This window comes from Parasteatoda tepidariorum, chromosome 8 (assembly GCF_982258835.1).
Source record: "Parasteatoda tepidariorum strain Cologne lab strain chromosome 8, Ptep-v5.0, whole genome shotgun sequence".
Taxonomy (NCBI): domain Eukaryota; kingdom Metazoa; phylum Arthropoda; class Arachnida; order Araneae; family Theridiidae; genus Parasteatoda; species Parasteatoda tepidariorum.
Genome location: NC_141762.1, coordinates 92847885 through 92860866, shown reverse-complemented (window position 1 = coordinate 92860866; position 12982 = coordinate 92847885). Strand labels below are relative to the sequence as shown.

General features: G+C 29.2%; 1 protein-coding gene across 1 annotated transcript; it reads right to left on the bottom strand.

The window, feature by feature from the left end:
- Window positions 1-4536: 4536 nt before the first annotated feature.
- Window positions 4537-12951, bottom strand: LOC107453057 (uncharacterized). The gene is made up of 5 exons (XM_016069727.4): window positions 12760-12951; window positions 9541-9658; window positions 9353-9450; window positions 7671-8187; window positions 4537-5022 (listed from the first exon to the last, which is right to left on the bottom strand). Exons 1-5 carry the CDS (start codon window positions 12874-12876, stop codon window positions 4790-4792), a joined length of 1083 nt encoding a protein of 360 aa, XP_015925213.1. The 5' UTR covers window positions 12877-12951; the 3' UTR covers window positions 4537-4789.
- Between the last annotated feature and the right edge of the window lie 31 nt (window positions 12952-12982).

Below are 12982 nucleotides of genomic sequence, written 5' to 3'. Positions count from 1 at the left end.
CTGATTTTTATAAATAATTTCCTGTTTTTCATGAGAACATTTTTATTGACTTAATTTGGGAAATACTAAAATAAATTATTGCTATACTGATTGGTTTTGTTTTATGACCTGTAAAAGAAATGAGATAATTTATAGATTCTTCGTGGTTGTATGACTAAAATGCTTTAGTGTGATACTTTATCTCATTTCGCAATAATTAGATGCAATTGCATTTATGTATGTTTTATTTGCATGAGAAATAAAAAGCCAAATATATATTTTCAAAATAAGTGTTTTTAAATAAATTACCATAATACTATTTACAATTAAGCTGATGTGCGTAAGTCCTGGATTTAGCGAAATATAGCTGCATTTTGAAATTTTTTGCTACAGTTTGTATTTCAATTGCGATAGAGAAAGTGATACAAATTACAACATAAATTGTGTTTTAATAATGTTAAAATTTAATACATTTGAATAAATTCATATATTAAATTCTTTTTTAATGACACCTAAATTTTGTTGTCCTTGTTCCATACCCACTAAGCACAATCTTGTCTTTGACATTTTCATGTGGCATAGAACCCTAGCAACAATTATGTCTTGGCCCCAGTTGGGCTTGACATGACTCCATATGAACATGCTCTGAGGGACCAATATTGGGATGACTAACTTATTTAATATTGGTCCTATGCAGTGTCAATATCGGCCTGTCTATATAGGGCTTATATTGGTTGAATAATAATTATAAAATATCGGGTGAATCTGACAATTCTATATCGGGCCGATATTGGTTATAAAGTGATAGTAAAATATTGGGTGAATCTGACAATTCTATATAGGGCTCATATTGGAAAAATATCGACCCTTTGAACCTTATTGAGCCAAGATTTCTGAATATTGGTCCAATAAGGGCCCAAGTTATTTTGCTGCTCAAGAGATGTGCTTTTGTGTCTTAAAAAAAAAGCATGACCTCAATTCTGTGTCAGTCTGGTATATAGAGATCCAGTTTCTGACCATCATTCTTTTCTGTAAACAAATTTAGAGGTTCAAAATTTTTCTAGCTATGGAAATATGATTAACAAATTACAACATAAATTGTGTTTTAATAATGTTAAAATTTAACACACTTGAATAAATTCATAAATTAAATTCCTTTTTAAGGGCCTAAATTTTATCGGCTTTGAGCGATCACAATCTTGTCTATGACATTTTCATGTGGCATAGAAGAGTGTGCTTTTGAGTCTTAAAGAAAACATGACTTTAATCCTGTGCCAGTCTGGTATATAGAGATCCAGTTTCTGGCTAGCAATATTTTCTGTTAACTAGTTCAAAATTTTTTCTGGCTCTGGAATTAGGATTAACCTTCTTTCCACAGAACCCAGACTTTAAAGTATATGAAGATAATTGTAAGCGCATTAACCAATATTAGTCTACTTTAAATATTTAATAACAAGAATGAAACTTTTTACCGTTTTTTCATTAATAATTTTTTATTTTTCCTAAGTTAGTTTATATCTGGCTGTTGAATTCACACTGCTGTAGCTATGCCTAGTTTAGTTTTTGGTAGTGTATATGTTTCCGTGAATGGCCAAAATCAAGATTATGTCGACTTTCAACAGTGAATGTCAGCAATCTCATAGTCTGTTTGGTGAATGTCCGAAATATTTGTCACATCCGATTTGATATTAATTTATTTATTGATATTATTATATTTACGCTATATTTTAATATCTGCTGAGGATAGATTAGGAGAAACATCAATGTTCAGAGTATCTGTTAAATGTAAACTGGGCAGTGACACTTGACCTTATAAAAAGATTGATGAAGGGCATACCAGACAGTGGCACTTAACTAGACCGATTATATATTTCAGATTTGCCAAATGTGACCTATGTGATTGTCAACATTCACCGGAAGTCAACAACCACTAATTTCTGTCATTCACTGTAACATATGAACAGCTTAAACAAACCTGGTGTATGTTGAAAATCAGAGTTCATTAGTAAATTATTTAATTTTATTTCGCTTTCTAAATCTTGGTGGGAAATACTAATTCAATTTTCTATAAATGTTTGTCCTTTTTCATAATTTGTTTAATATGTTATTTTTCTTCAATGAATTATATTTTTTAAAATGCTTATTTTATTTTATGAATATTTGCAATTTTTTCATTGTCATTTTACATTATCTAATTTCATAAGGACAAACATAAGGAATAGATCATTGATTGGATCTGAATATAAATACTGTATTCAAAAACCGTTGCTATTTAAAAAAAAATCCTAACCCATGGAACCCTAGGGCCATTCTAGGAATACCACTAAGAAAACCACTAAACTAGTTCATCTGATATCATCATGAAATATATATGAGCTGCACAGATTAATTTCATAAATCAAAAAGGGAAGATGTAATGAAATAAATCATTGTTTCTAAAATTCCCTGCATAGTATGAGAAAAAATTTTCTCGTATAGGTAAATTTTTTATGTCAATAAAATTTGTCGTTTAGCGGTTTTTATTATTTAGGAAACTTATTAAAAGTATATAAATCTGAGATTGAACCTAGTGATTTGAAATTTAAACTTAAGATATTTCAGAAAGTATAGTTAGTTGATTTGTGCAGTTATAAAAAATGTAAGGATTAACTGGTGAGTAAAAAAAAAAAAAGATAGAAATGACAAGATTGTGATTAAAAAACAGAAACCTATCATTTTGACATTAACAGCCAATAAATATTTCTCCCATTCATCATCTCTGAATTATATTCATCAACACTAAATTCAATTATTTTAAAAAAAGAAAAGAAACAGAATTGTCTTTACTATGGCAAACTTAAATATTACATTTTTATAGGAGAAAAAAATGAAGTAACTAATTTATGTAATTTGGAAGTATTAATTTGTTGATTAATTTTTTACTTAAAATTTTAGTTACTTTCATTTTGGATTAAAAAAAAAAATAAATGAAAAAAAGGGAACTTGGGAATCTTACAACTCCTTATCAGCACAAATATCACTTTATTAGTGTATCACTACTTTTCCCTTTAAAGTTCTTACATAGTATCTTCAAGTATAAGACCATATAAGTACAGTACAGAACCCGTTATCCGGAAATCAAAAAACCGGAACGAAATTCGATAAATTTTTCCGCCATTTAAAAAAAAAAAAAACTTTTCCCCCTTAGATTTTAGGATTTTTCTTTCTTTTTTGAAAGATGTTTATCTTACCATCATTTTGGAAATAATCATTAGTGTATTACTCCATCGTTTTTTCTTCTTTTTAAGATTATTTCCAAAAAAAATGTTTTTTATTTGGGTTTAACAATAAAAAAACGGCTTTTTGTAGCGATCCAGAAAACCGGAAAAATCAGTTATCCGGAATAGCGATGGTCCCGATCGTTCCGGATAATCGGTTCCCTACTGTATTAACTTTTCAATGATATCAGAAAGTCACATTATTTATCTTAAAAAATTAACATGAGACCAGTATGAATAAAGTAATAAAAATTTTTATTGAAAAAATAAACTTATGTTTTCATTGATGAGAATTATTTTTTTTAAATATCATACAATATAATACTTTTAATATATAATTCTACAAGCAATTTTATTAATGAATATTTTAAACAAAATATAAAAATATTTTTTTTTTTTTTTTTACTGATACCATTATTTATAATACTTTAAAGAGCACTCCAATTAAAAAAAATTGAGCATATTTCTTTTTGTAAATTTAAAATTTGGAGGAATTTTTTTAAAAAAAAAAGTTATTTTATACGGCATAATAAATCTTTTTCATTGCATGCTTCTTTTAAAAGGCTTTATTTTTTGGGGAAAAACATATAAAAATTTAGAAGCAGGCGGCCTTCTATTTATTTTGACGGCAAAAAAAAATGCTTATTTATTTTGATAAATGATTTTATGAAACCATAAAAAACATAACATTTTTATAACATGTTTTAATTTTTTTCTAAATAAAGTCTCTAAACAAAGTAACATTTAATCATCAATAAATATTTAAAATTATTTTTAGAAATATATTTTTATATTACACCAGAACTTGAAAAACAACATTGATTACAGTCGAACCTAGTTCATTAGGTGCAATATTTACTTAATCTTAAACGAGAGTTAATTTTATTAAATTATAGCCTTCCAAGATGGAGAGAATTTAATAATAAAAGAGAAACTATGCCTTCCCATAATACCAGATCTGATTTATATGCCAGTTGTAATCATTAAAAGTGGCATAGTTTTTCCACCATTGAATTAATACATCCAAAATGGTATGCATACAAGATTTATGCACCTTTTTATGAGATGATGGGTGGTTCTTTTTCAAATAACTGACAATTTTAAAATTGTAAAGCTTTAGCTTTTAAAATTTTCTAGTAAAATTTTAGAAATTATGTTCTCAGGAGAATATAATTCTTGTATAGACTGATTTTTCAGATTAACTGCTTATTATGTATTTCTTTATTTTATTTGAAAGCAAGCCTAGTATAAAAATCTAATTTTTTTATTTACATAAAAAACGATAAGAAAACAAGAAAAATTTACAGTAAAATGTTCATTTTTTTTATTTATGTAAACATTTCATAAAGTACTCAGATCTTAAAATTGATTAAAAAATAATCCGTAAGCATCGTATGAGACAATTTAGGAATAAATAATAATAAATGACTTAGTCTACAAAACAATCATAATTAAGATATATTTTTAGTCATACAGAAATATATTTTAAAATTCTATACACGAACACACATTTTATGTATATAATGTACATATTTTAAATGAGATAAACAAAATCACAAAATGGAACAGTTGAAGTTATCGACAAGGCTTTTATGTTCAAAGGGGGGTCTGTGGGCCTCTTGGATGTGCTTGTGATATTCTCTGTCTTGTTCCATAGCCGCAAGCAGCTGTTCTTCCCGGGCTGGTATTTCAATGGCCTCGGCACATTCTAGGCTGCAGGCCCAATGTTGGAAAGGTACACAAAAATTTCCCAAGTAAGGATTCTTGAAGGTGTAGACTTTATAACCTGCGAAAAATCATAGTGCATTTAAAAATAAGGAAAACTCAAATTCGAAATAAATTAAAAGGTGTTAGTGATAATGTATTTTACCCCATGTCATTATTATCGTCTATTGTTGAACAATTGCAGAGGATGTTCAAACACAAGAAAAAAAATTCTAATGCTATTTTCTTTTAGTGTAAAATGAAATATAATTAAAGCAACTTGTTTTAAAGTGTTCATTAGTTTTTTTTCTTTTCTTTAAACATTTTAGAACAATCTTTTAATTGAAAAATCTATTAGTATGGATTAATAGTAAATTTATTTTTGTTCCTAAAAAAAAATACAGCATACTTTTTGCAGACAAAATATTAAAAAAAAAAAATCGCTCTTGTATTAGCAGTCCGTTTTTCATTTATGCAACGCGGATGCAACTTTGGCCAATCTTTGGAACTTCAACATCCAGGATATACAAAATAGACTGGCAAAATCCGTTGAAATTTGGAAAGAGTATTCCAAATTAGCAAGTTTGAGCTGTGTCAGGGGATAAAGCGTTTGCCTGCCAATGATGTGACCCAAGCTCGAATCCCAGCAATGGCCGGTCGATGTGATTTTTGCACCCAGCTTTCACCGACGACTGATGTAAAATATCCACAGTGGTTGACAGATCATGGGTTACAGTTCCCTTGCTATTAGGCTAATCACGAGAAGTTCTCTCCATGCAACACAAATGCGGGTTAGTTTTATTAAAAAGTCCTCTGTGAAGGCAAATTATTCTCAATTCTTGATCCTGAGCCATGGTGGCTCAGGGGATAGAGCATCCACCTTCTAATGAGGTGAACCAGGTTCGAATCCCAGCTATAGCTGGTCAATATGAATTGCACACCGACTAGAATGCTGATGTGAAATATCCTCAGTGGTAGATAGATCATGGGTTAGCTTTCCTTTGCTGTCAGGCTAACCTTGGAAAGTTTTCCTCTCCAAGCAACGCAAATGCGGATTAGTTCCATCAAGAAGTCCTCCACGAAGGCGTATTTCCCCCAATACTTGATCAAGGAGTTCCCTTGTCTTCTGGATTAGATTCAAAATTACAAAAGCTAAGGAGTTGAACATTAGTAGTCATAAAACCAAAATTGGGTCGGCTGTTCAATGACGGTTATAAAATAAAACACAAGTTTCACCCATGAATCAGCATAAACAGATGTTTAAAATTAATTGATTAGACATATATGCCACATATGTATAAATTTTAACACACTACAACCTTCGCCATTCAGAAATTTTTTTAAACATTTGCAAAAACTACTGAGTAAATTGTTTCATACTTCTTAAATTTTCAAGATATTTAAATACGACTATTTTCATTAGTTACCAAAAGTGATATTCACTTTAATATTATGAAATTTTTTAAAAAAATTGCTAATTAAAAAATTTACTTCAATAATTAAAAATTATACTACTTTAAATGCTTACCTCAATTACCTCATGCAATTTTTATCAAATTTAAAACTAGTTCAAAAATTTTGTTTATTTCTATTGAATATTTTTAAAGTTAAAGCAAAAAGTGTTTGTCTAAAAAATTAATTTTATAACAGTGTATCTCCAAAAGCTATGCTTACGAAATTTTATGTATTTAAAGCTTTAGCTTTTAAAATTTTAGAAAATTATGTTCCCAGGAGAATATAATTCTGGTGTAGACCAATTTTTCAGATTAACTGCTGAGATATAGGTCACAGTTTTGAGCCAATCTGGTTTAGAGCTTCACTATACAACGTTATATTAATAATAAAAATAATAATAATAAAGGTGATAAGGCTAAATTCATGATATTCCTTGAAAATTTTATTAACACATTTTATGTATTTTTCATATATTCACTAAGAAATTTTAAGAGTTTTGTTTTAAAAGCAAAATATACAATATAGTACATCTAACCCTCCACGTACGGCTCTCGCGATTTGAGCGGGGGTATCAGTATCGACCCTGACTACGGGTCACGTAAATATCGCAGGCGCAGAGTTTATCCTCTTTGTTTCAACATTGATCCCGCTATTTCCACGTGTAGGTAAAAAAAAAAAAACATCATTTGATGGTTATTTTTGCTGCTAGGTGCCACTAGAGCTTTCAAGAATTTTTTTCTCTAGCATGAATTTTTGCTCCCGCGTATGTATGAGTTTGGATACTTTTTGTTTTTCTTTCATGCAATAAGCATTTATGTAAAATATGGATTTGCTGAGTGCCAGCGGCATTATATGTGGGAATAACAAACAAAAATATCTTGATTATGAAGAAAGTGATTCCATAAATCTGGGCTTTTCTTTTATTTTTTTCTGCTTTATTACAAAATTTCCGTAACATTTTTTGAGACAAAATGTTTAAAAATTATATTCATCCAACAATAAAAATATCACCTGAATTTTTTAACTTTTAAACCCTTCCCGCTGAAATAGCGGGCGCCATATTATGTATATTATTTGAAAACGTAAAAAGCTATTAAAATTCTTGTATTATTTTAAAACAACTGATGAAGATGTGAATTGTAGCTAATGCAGATAAAGAAAACAAAAAAATGGCCTCCTATTTCAGAATTGGAAAGTATAAATACTGAGCCGTACGCGGAGGGTTAAATAAAAATCTATCTTCATTATATTTTTATTCCTTTAAGAGATACCTACCTGCTTTGGATCTGGGATTGGCTGTGAAACACTTATAACATATTTTAAAATCATAATAAATACTGCAAATGTAATCTTTGAGCAAAGAAGGAACACATGTATCAACAAAGAAGTTTAACTTGGCTGCAATGATGGCCGACGCAGAGAGCAACTTCAGGGATCTCAGTTTGGATTGGCTCGATCCACTACCCGGAATGGCTAGGATCCTCTCGTTCACATCCGTGTGGTACCACATGAATGTAGCCTTGAAATAGTTGTGGTTGCCATGGCGATGTACAGTTTTTAAGCTGGGCATTACCAGCAGAAATCCAGGTAATGCATCCAAGAGATTATAATCTAAGTACAGAACTTTTAGCTTTTTGCAGAAAGCCAGAGTGTAAGGGATGGATGAGTTCTGGAGTCTGTTGTTTGTCAGTGCCAAATATTCCAGTTTCTGGAACTTTCCGATATCGGGTGGTACCTCTTCTAAGAAATTATACTTTAATGAGAGGATTCTCAAGTTTGGGCACCTGAAGAGCTAGAACAAAGAAATTACAACACTTTCAATTTTATAAATGTTTTGCATGAAAATTAACATATTAAAACTGTGAATTTAAATGATATATTTAATTATTAATGTTAAAAAAAAGAAGAATTATAAACACGATTTGTCCTATTTTTAAAGATAGTAGTGACTGAATAAAATTTTTCTAAAGTAATAAAACAATTTTTAAAAAAATGTTATGAAAGTATCTTCTATATTCTAAATAAATAATTTTAATTAACAATTTAAAACATTCACAGTTTTAAGCTGTTAATTGTTTAATTAAAATTCTGTTCAATGACTGCAATAACATAAAATAAATTCATTATCATTATTTTTTAACTAAAATTTTTAACAGCTTAATATTCAGCCAAATAAAAGAAAAAGAAAATAAAGCAAAATATCTTGTGAAGAACCAATCCAAACAAATGATACAAACAATATGATATCCAAATAAATGTAGTAATAAAGACTTAAAAACCACAAAAATGTAAATGTTTCTAATATATATACAGTAGAGAACCGATTATCCGGAACGATCAGGACTATCGCTATTCCGGATAACTGATTTTTCCGGTTTTCTGAATCGCTACAAAAAGCCGCTTTTTAGTGTTAAACCCAACTAAAAAAAATAAATATTTGGAAATAATCTTAAAAATAAGAAAAAACGATGAGGTAATACACTAATGATTATTTCTGAAATGATGGTAAGGTAAACATCTTTCAAAAAAGAAAGTAAAATCCTAGGAGGAAAAAAAATAAATTTTTTTTTTAAAAATTGCGGGAAAATTTATCGAATTTCGTTCCGGTTTTTTGGTTTTCCGGATAACGGGTTCTGTACTGTATATAAAAACATAAGAGTATTTTATGGTAAATAACAAATTATTTACCTTAGAATAATTTTTATTTTCATTGCAAAAAGAAAAACCAAAAAAATATATATTACGGCCTTTTAAATAAGCCTTGAAAATATATATTAAATTCCCTCCCCCCCCCCCTTGAAGATTCACTAAAAAAGTTCACTTGTGTGATATCTGTAAAATGTGTTACATCATCATTAATATCGTTATTAAACAAGCTTTTAAAAAATATGACAACATTAAACACTGTACTGCCGAAATAAAGTAATACAATGATAATAATATAGTCGAAATAGTACTTCTTTTGGAAGAGTGCAGTTTTCACCATGTTTAAAGATACTGTCAAGGTGCATTTCCACAAAGTCATGATACTGGAGATATCTGGTCAAAATACAATCTAAAAGAAATTAAATTTAATTATCTTCTTATTTTCGGTCAGTAAAAAAAGAATATTAATAACTTTCTAATGTAGGAAATCATTTTATACCTGCAGGGGAAGGTGCATAAAAAGGATTTGTTAATACAGTCTTCTTGATAAATGAAGGAAATCTATCTTTGGTCTCAGATATTGTAACAGCAACAAACCACAGAGTATTGGGTACAGACTATAGAAATACAGTAATATGATAAATCAATATAAAAATTACAAATAAATTGCGGATTAGAATCCGTACAAATGAAAACTAAAATTATTAAAGAGCCACATTTGAAGATTGAATTTCTTTTTATATATATAATACAAGTGTGGGATTTATATAATACAAGTGGTACAGTAGGGAACCGATTATCCGGAATGATCGGGACCATCGCTATTCCGGATAACTGATTTTTCCGGTTTTCTGAATCGCTACAAAAAGCCGTTTTTTTATTGTTAAACCCAACTAAAAAAAAATTTTTTTTGGAAATAATCTTGAAAAGAAGAAAAAACGATGGAGTAATACACTAATGATTATTTCCAAAATGATGGTAAGGTAAACATCTTTCAAAAAACAACGAAAAATCCTAAAATCTTATGAGGAAAAAAAAATTTTTTTTTAAATATGGCGGGAAAATTTATCGAATTTCGTTCCGGTTTTTTGGTTTTCCGGTTTTCTGATTTCCGGATAACGGGTTCTGTACTGTATTATATAAATCCCACACTTACACAGAAGTGGGATTTATATAATACAAGTTTTATATATATAATACAAGTGGGATTAACCTATAGGCACACTAGGCACGTGCCTAGGGCCTACGAAAAACTTGGGAGAAGAAAATTTTTTGACAAAAATAATTTAGCTTTAAAAACAACAAGTGTATTTTGCACAAAATTATGAAGATACAAATAAAAATATAATATTTTTCGGTAATAAATTATTTAACAGAATCTTATGATCTAATATATTACTTTTTTGCTATTTTTGGATTCAACAAAATCTTGTATTATGCTGTCGAATTCCAAACTACGCAAAATGTCGTATTCAATAGACATAAGTGCGAGCGATGCCAAACGATCTTGATTCATTGTTGAACGCAAATAATTTTTTATCAATTTTAAACTGGAGAAAGATCTTTCTCCTTCTGCATTTGCATTCATAATTCCTTCTGCATTCATAATTTCAATAATAATTTTGCATTCATAATTCCTTCTGCATTCATAATTTCAGAAGATTTACTTTTGACAATGTTAATTTCCTTCACTTAGTTATCATAGTAGTATCATGAAAACTATGAAGCTATTTGTAGTATAAATATTTCTTGTAATTAATCTCACTATCAATTTCACTGTTTTCTTTGCTGATTTGTTGTTGTATTGTTGACGTGAAGTGTTTACATAGTTATCGATCGAACTAACTAGATCGATATCAACTGCAATATCGGCAGTATGTCGGTATTGCAGATAAAGTTCGATAAACTAATTTGTAAATTAAAATCCATATTAATAAAAATGTAAAAAAATATGCAAGAAAATATTAGCATATATTTTGAAAAGAGGGGAGGAGTGGGGGAAGGAGGGGAGGGCCCAAAAACGGCTGTGCCTAGGGCCTACGAAAGGTATAATCCGGCTCTGTCAAGCAATAATATTTTTTTTTAAATGCTACTTCACGATTAAATGTTAGAAATTTAGACAAAAATATTGGGTGCTATTTCCCTATCAAAATCTAGTTTCTGTGAAATGAAATTGTGAATTGAAAGTATCACAGCCTGATTTTGGTAGTTTAAAAAAATTATAAAAATACATAGTGGCTTCTTCAAAGATGGTAACCAGTTTTCTCTTTTATTTATTTAATTTTTCATTTATTTGCTTATTATTTTTTTTCTTTTTGAGATAGGAAGAATTTCAGATCAGTGCTTATGCCAAAATAATCATCAAGTTTTGGTGACTTCTGAGCCTGTTAATTTTTCACTGGCCTGTGAAAAATTAAAAAACCTTTCAGAAGGGAACCAACTTGAAAGGTTTAACACACAACCATCTCAGGAATACCTCTACATATTTTTTTTTTTTTAACTTTTACAACTTAGAGAAAATAAATATTCTGACACATTGGCTCTTTTAGTTGGCATAAATAGATACTGATATAATTAATGTCCCCAGGTGGTAGTGCTTCTTCTTATTTTTTAATTTTTAGCTTCTCATATGTCACAGCTCTGCAAGAGCTAAGACTTGGCATCCATTTTGTCTCAGGTTCCATTCAGTAAGTCTCCCAAAACAGTGACTAATTTTAATTTTTAAAAGAACATTTTAATATGATACGCTAGAATTGGTAGAGTTTGTTATATGCTAAATGTGCAAACAATGTTTTTACTGGAGATATTTCCATAGCAGCACCTGCCCTCAGCCAATTACAATAGCCAAAGCTGTGATCCAATTCACTTTATGCATGTGCCAATACGTAAGGTTTCAATTACTTTTTTTTTTACATAAAACACCAGAATTTAAAATATTTTACAGCTTTCACAAATGAAGGATTTGAGGAGAAATAATAAAGCTTTATTTCTTAATTATCCAGGAGAGCAATTTTCAGAAATATCACTGTGATTTTCATATATCCAACAAGATATGCTTGTGATATAATTTTATTTTAATTCTTGTTAACATGAAAGACAAAACAAATAAGATATCAATAAGAAAAAAATTAAAAGGAACAGTTTGATGTAAAAAATTAGAATTTTGGAAAAAGTGTGGCTTACCACTTTAGATGCTTATTTGATCTCTAAAGTAATGCAAAAAAGATTTAACATTATCTTAAATAATTTTAATCAGTTCTTTTGCTAAATGCATTAGATTTTTTTATTAAGTTTACAAAAATTAAGCCTCATATTTAATCGCGATCTGTCGCGCCAACTACAATCGCCAAATAAAATTCAAACTTGAAAATTTAAGAAAAAAACAAAAACATGTAGATGTTTGTCCCGGGGGGTGGCTAGGAGATATACCTTTCCAGATGGTCCCTTCTGTATTTTTTTTTCTTTTTAGTTTCTCACGGACCGCTGCCCGACTTGGTGAGTATTTTGTCCGAGATCTCTCCCATATTTATACATGCAGATCTTTCTTAAACTGATTTTTACTCAATTATACTAGATTACACAGTAACAAGAATTATCGACTTATCGAGCTTTAGACAACCTTTAGTTGTATAGATATATATATAAAAACAAATTATGATTCTTATTAAATGGAACACATAATACTATTGATAGATCACAAATCAGGATTCTCTGTTACCTTTAACGAAAAATCATTGTCTTTTAAAACATTGGTTTTCACTTTGAGCCAGAATTCAGGATCGTTATCTAATTTTCGTAAAAATAAAAACTCATAACAATGAAAAACAGGAATCATTTTTCAAGCCCATACTTCGAAAACACTCAGGAGATGGATTTTTGTTTTTGTTTACAAATATTACGGTTGTTAAGGTTTTACTCCACTTTAACTGTCAATTTATTTA

Coding starts and splice junctions, on each gene's coding strand:
- LOC107453057 (XM_016069727.4), bottom strand. CDS start 12,876: ATGATTCCTGTTTTTCATTGTTATGAGTTTTTATTTTTACGAAAATTA. Junction 9,659..12,759: donor ACAATGATTTTTCGTTAAAG/GTAACAGAGAAT, acceptor GTATTTCTATAG/TCTGTACCCAATACTCTGTG. Junction 8,188..9,352: donor ACTGCACTCTTCCAAAAGAA/GTACTATTTCGA, acceptor TCTTTGTTCTAG/CTCTTCAGGTGCCCAAACTT.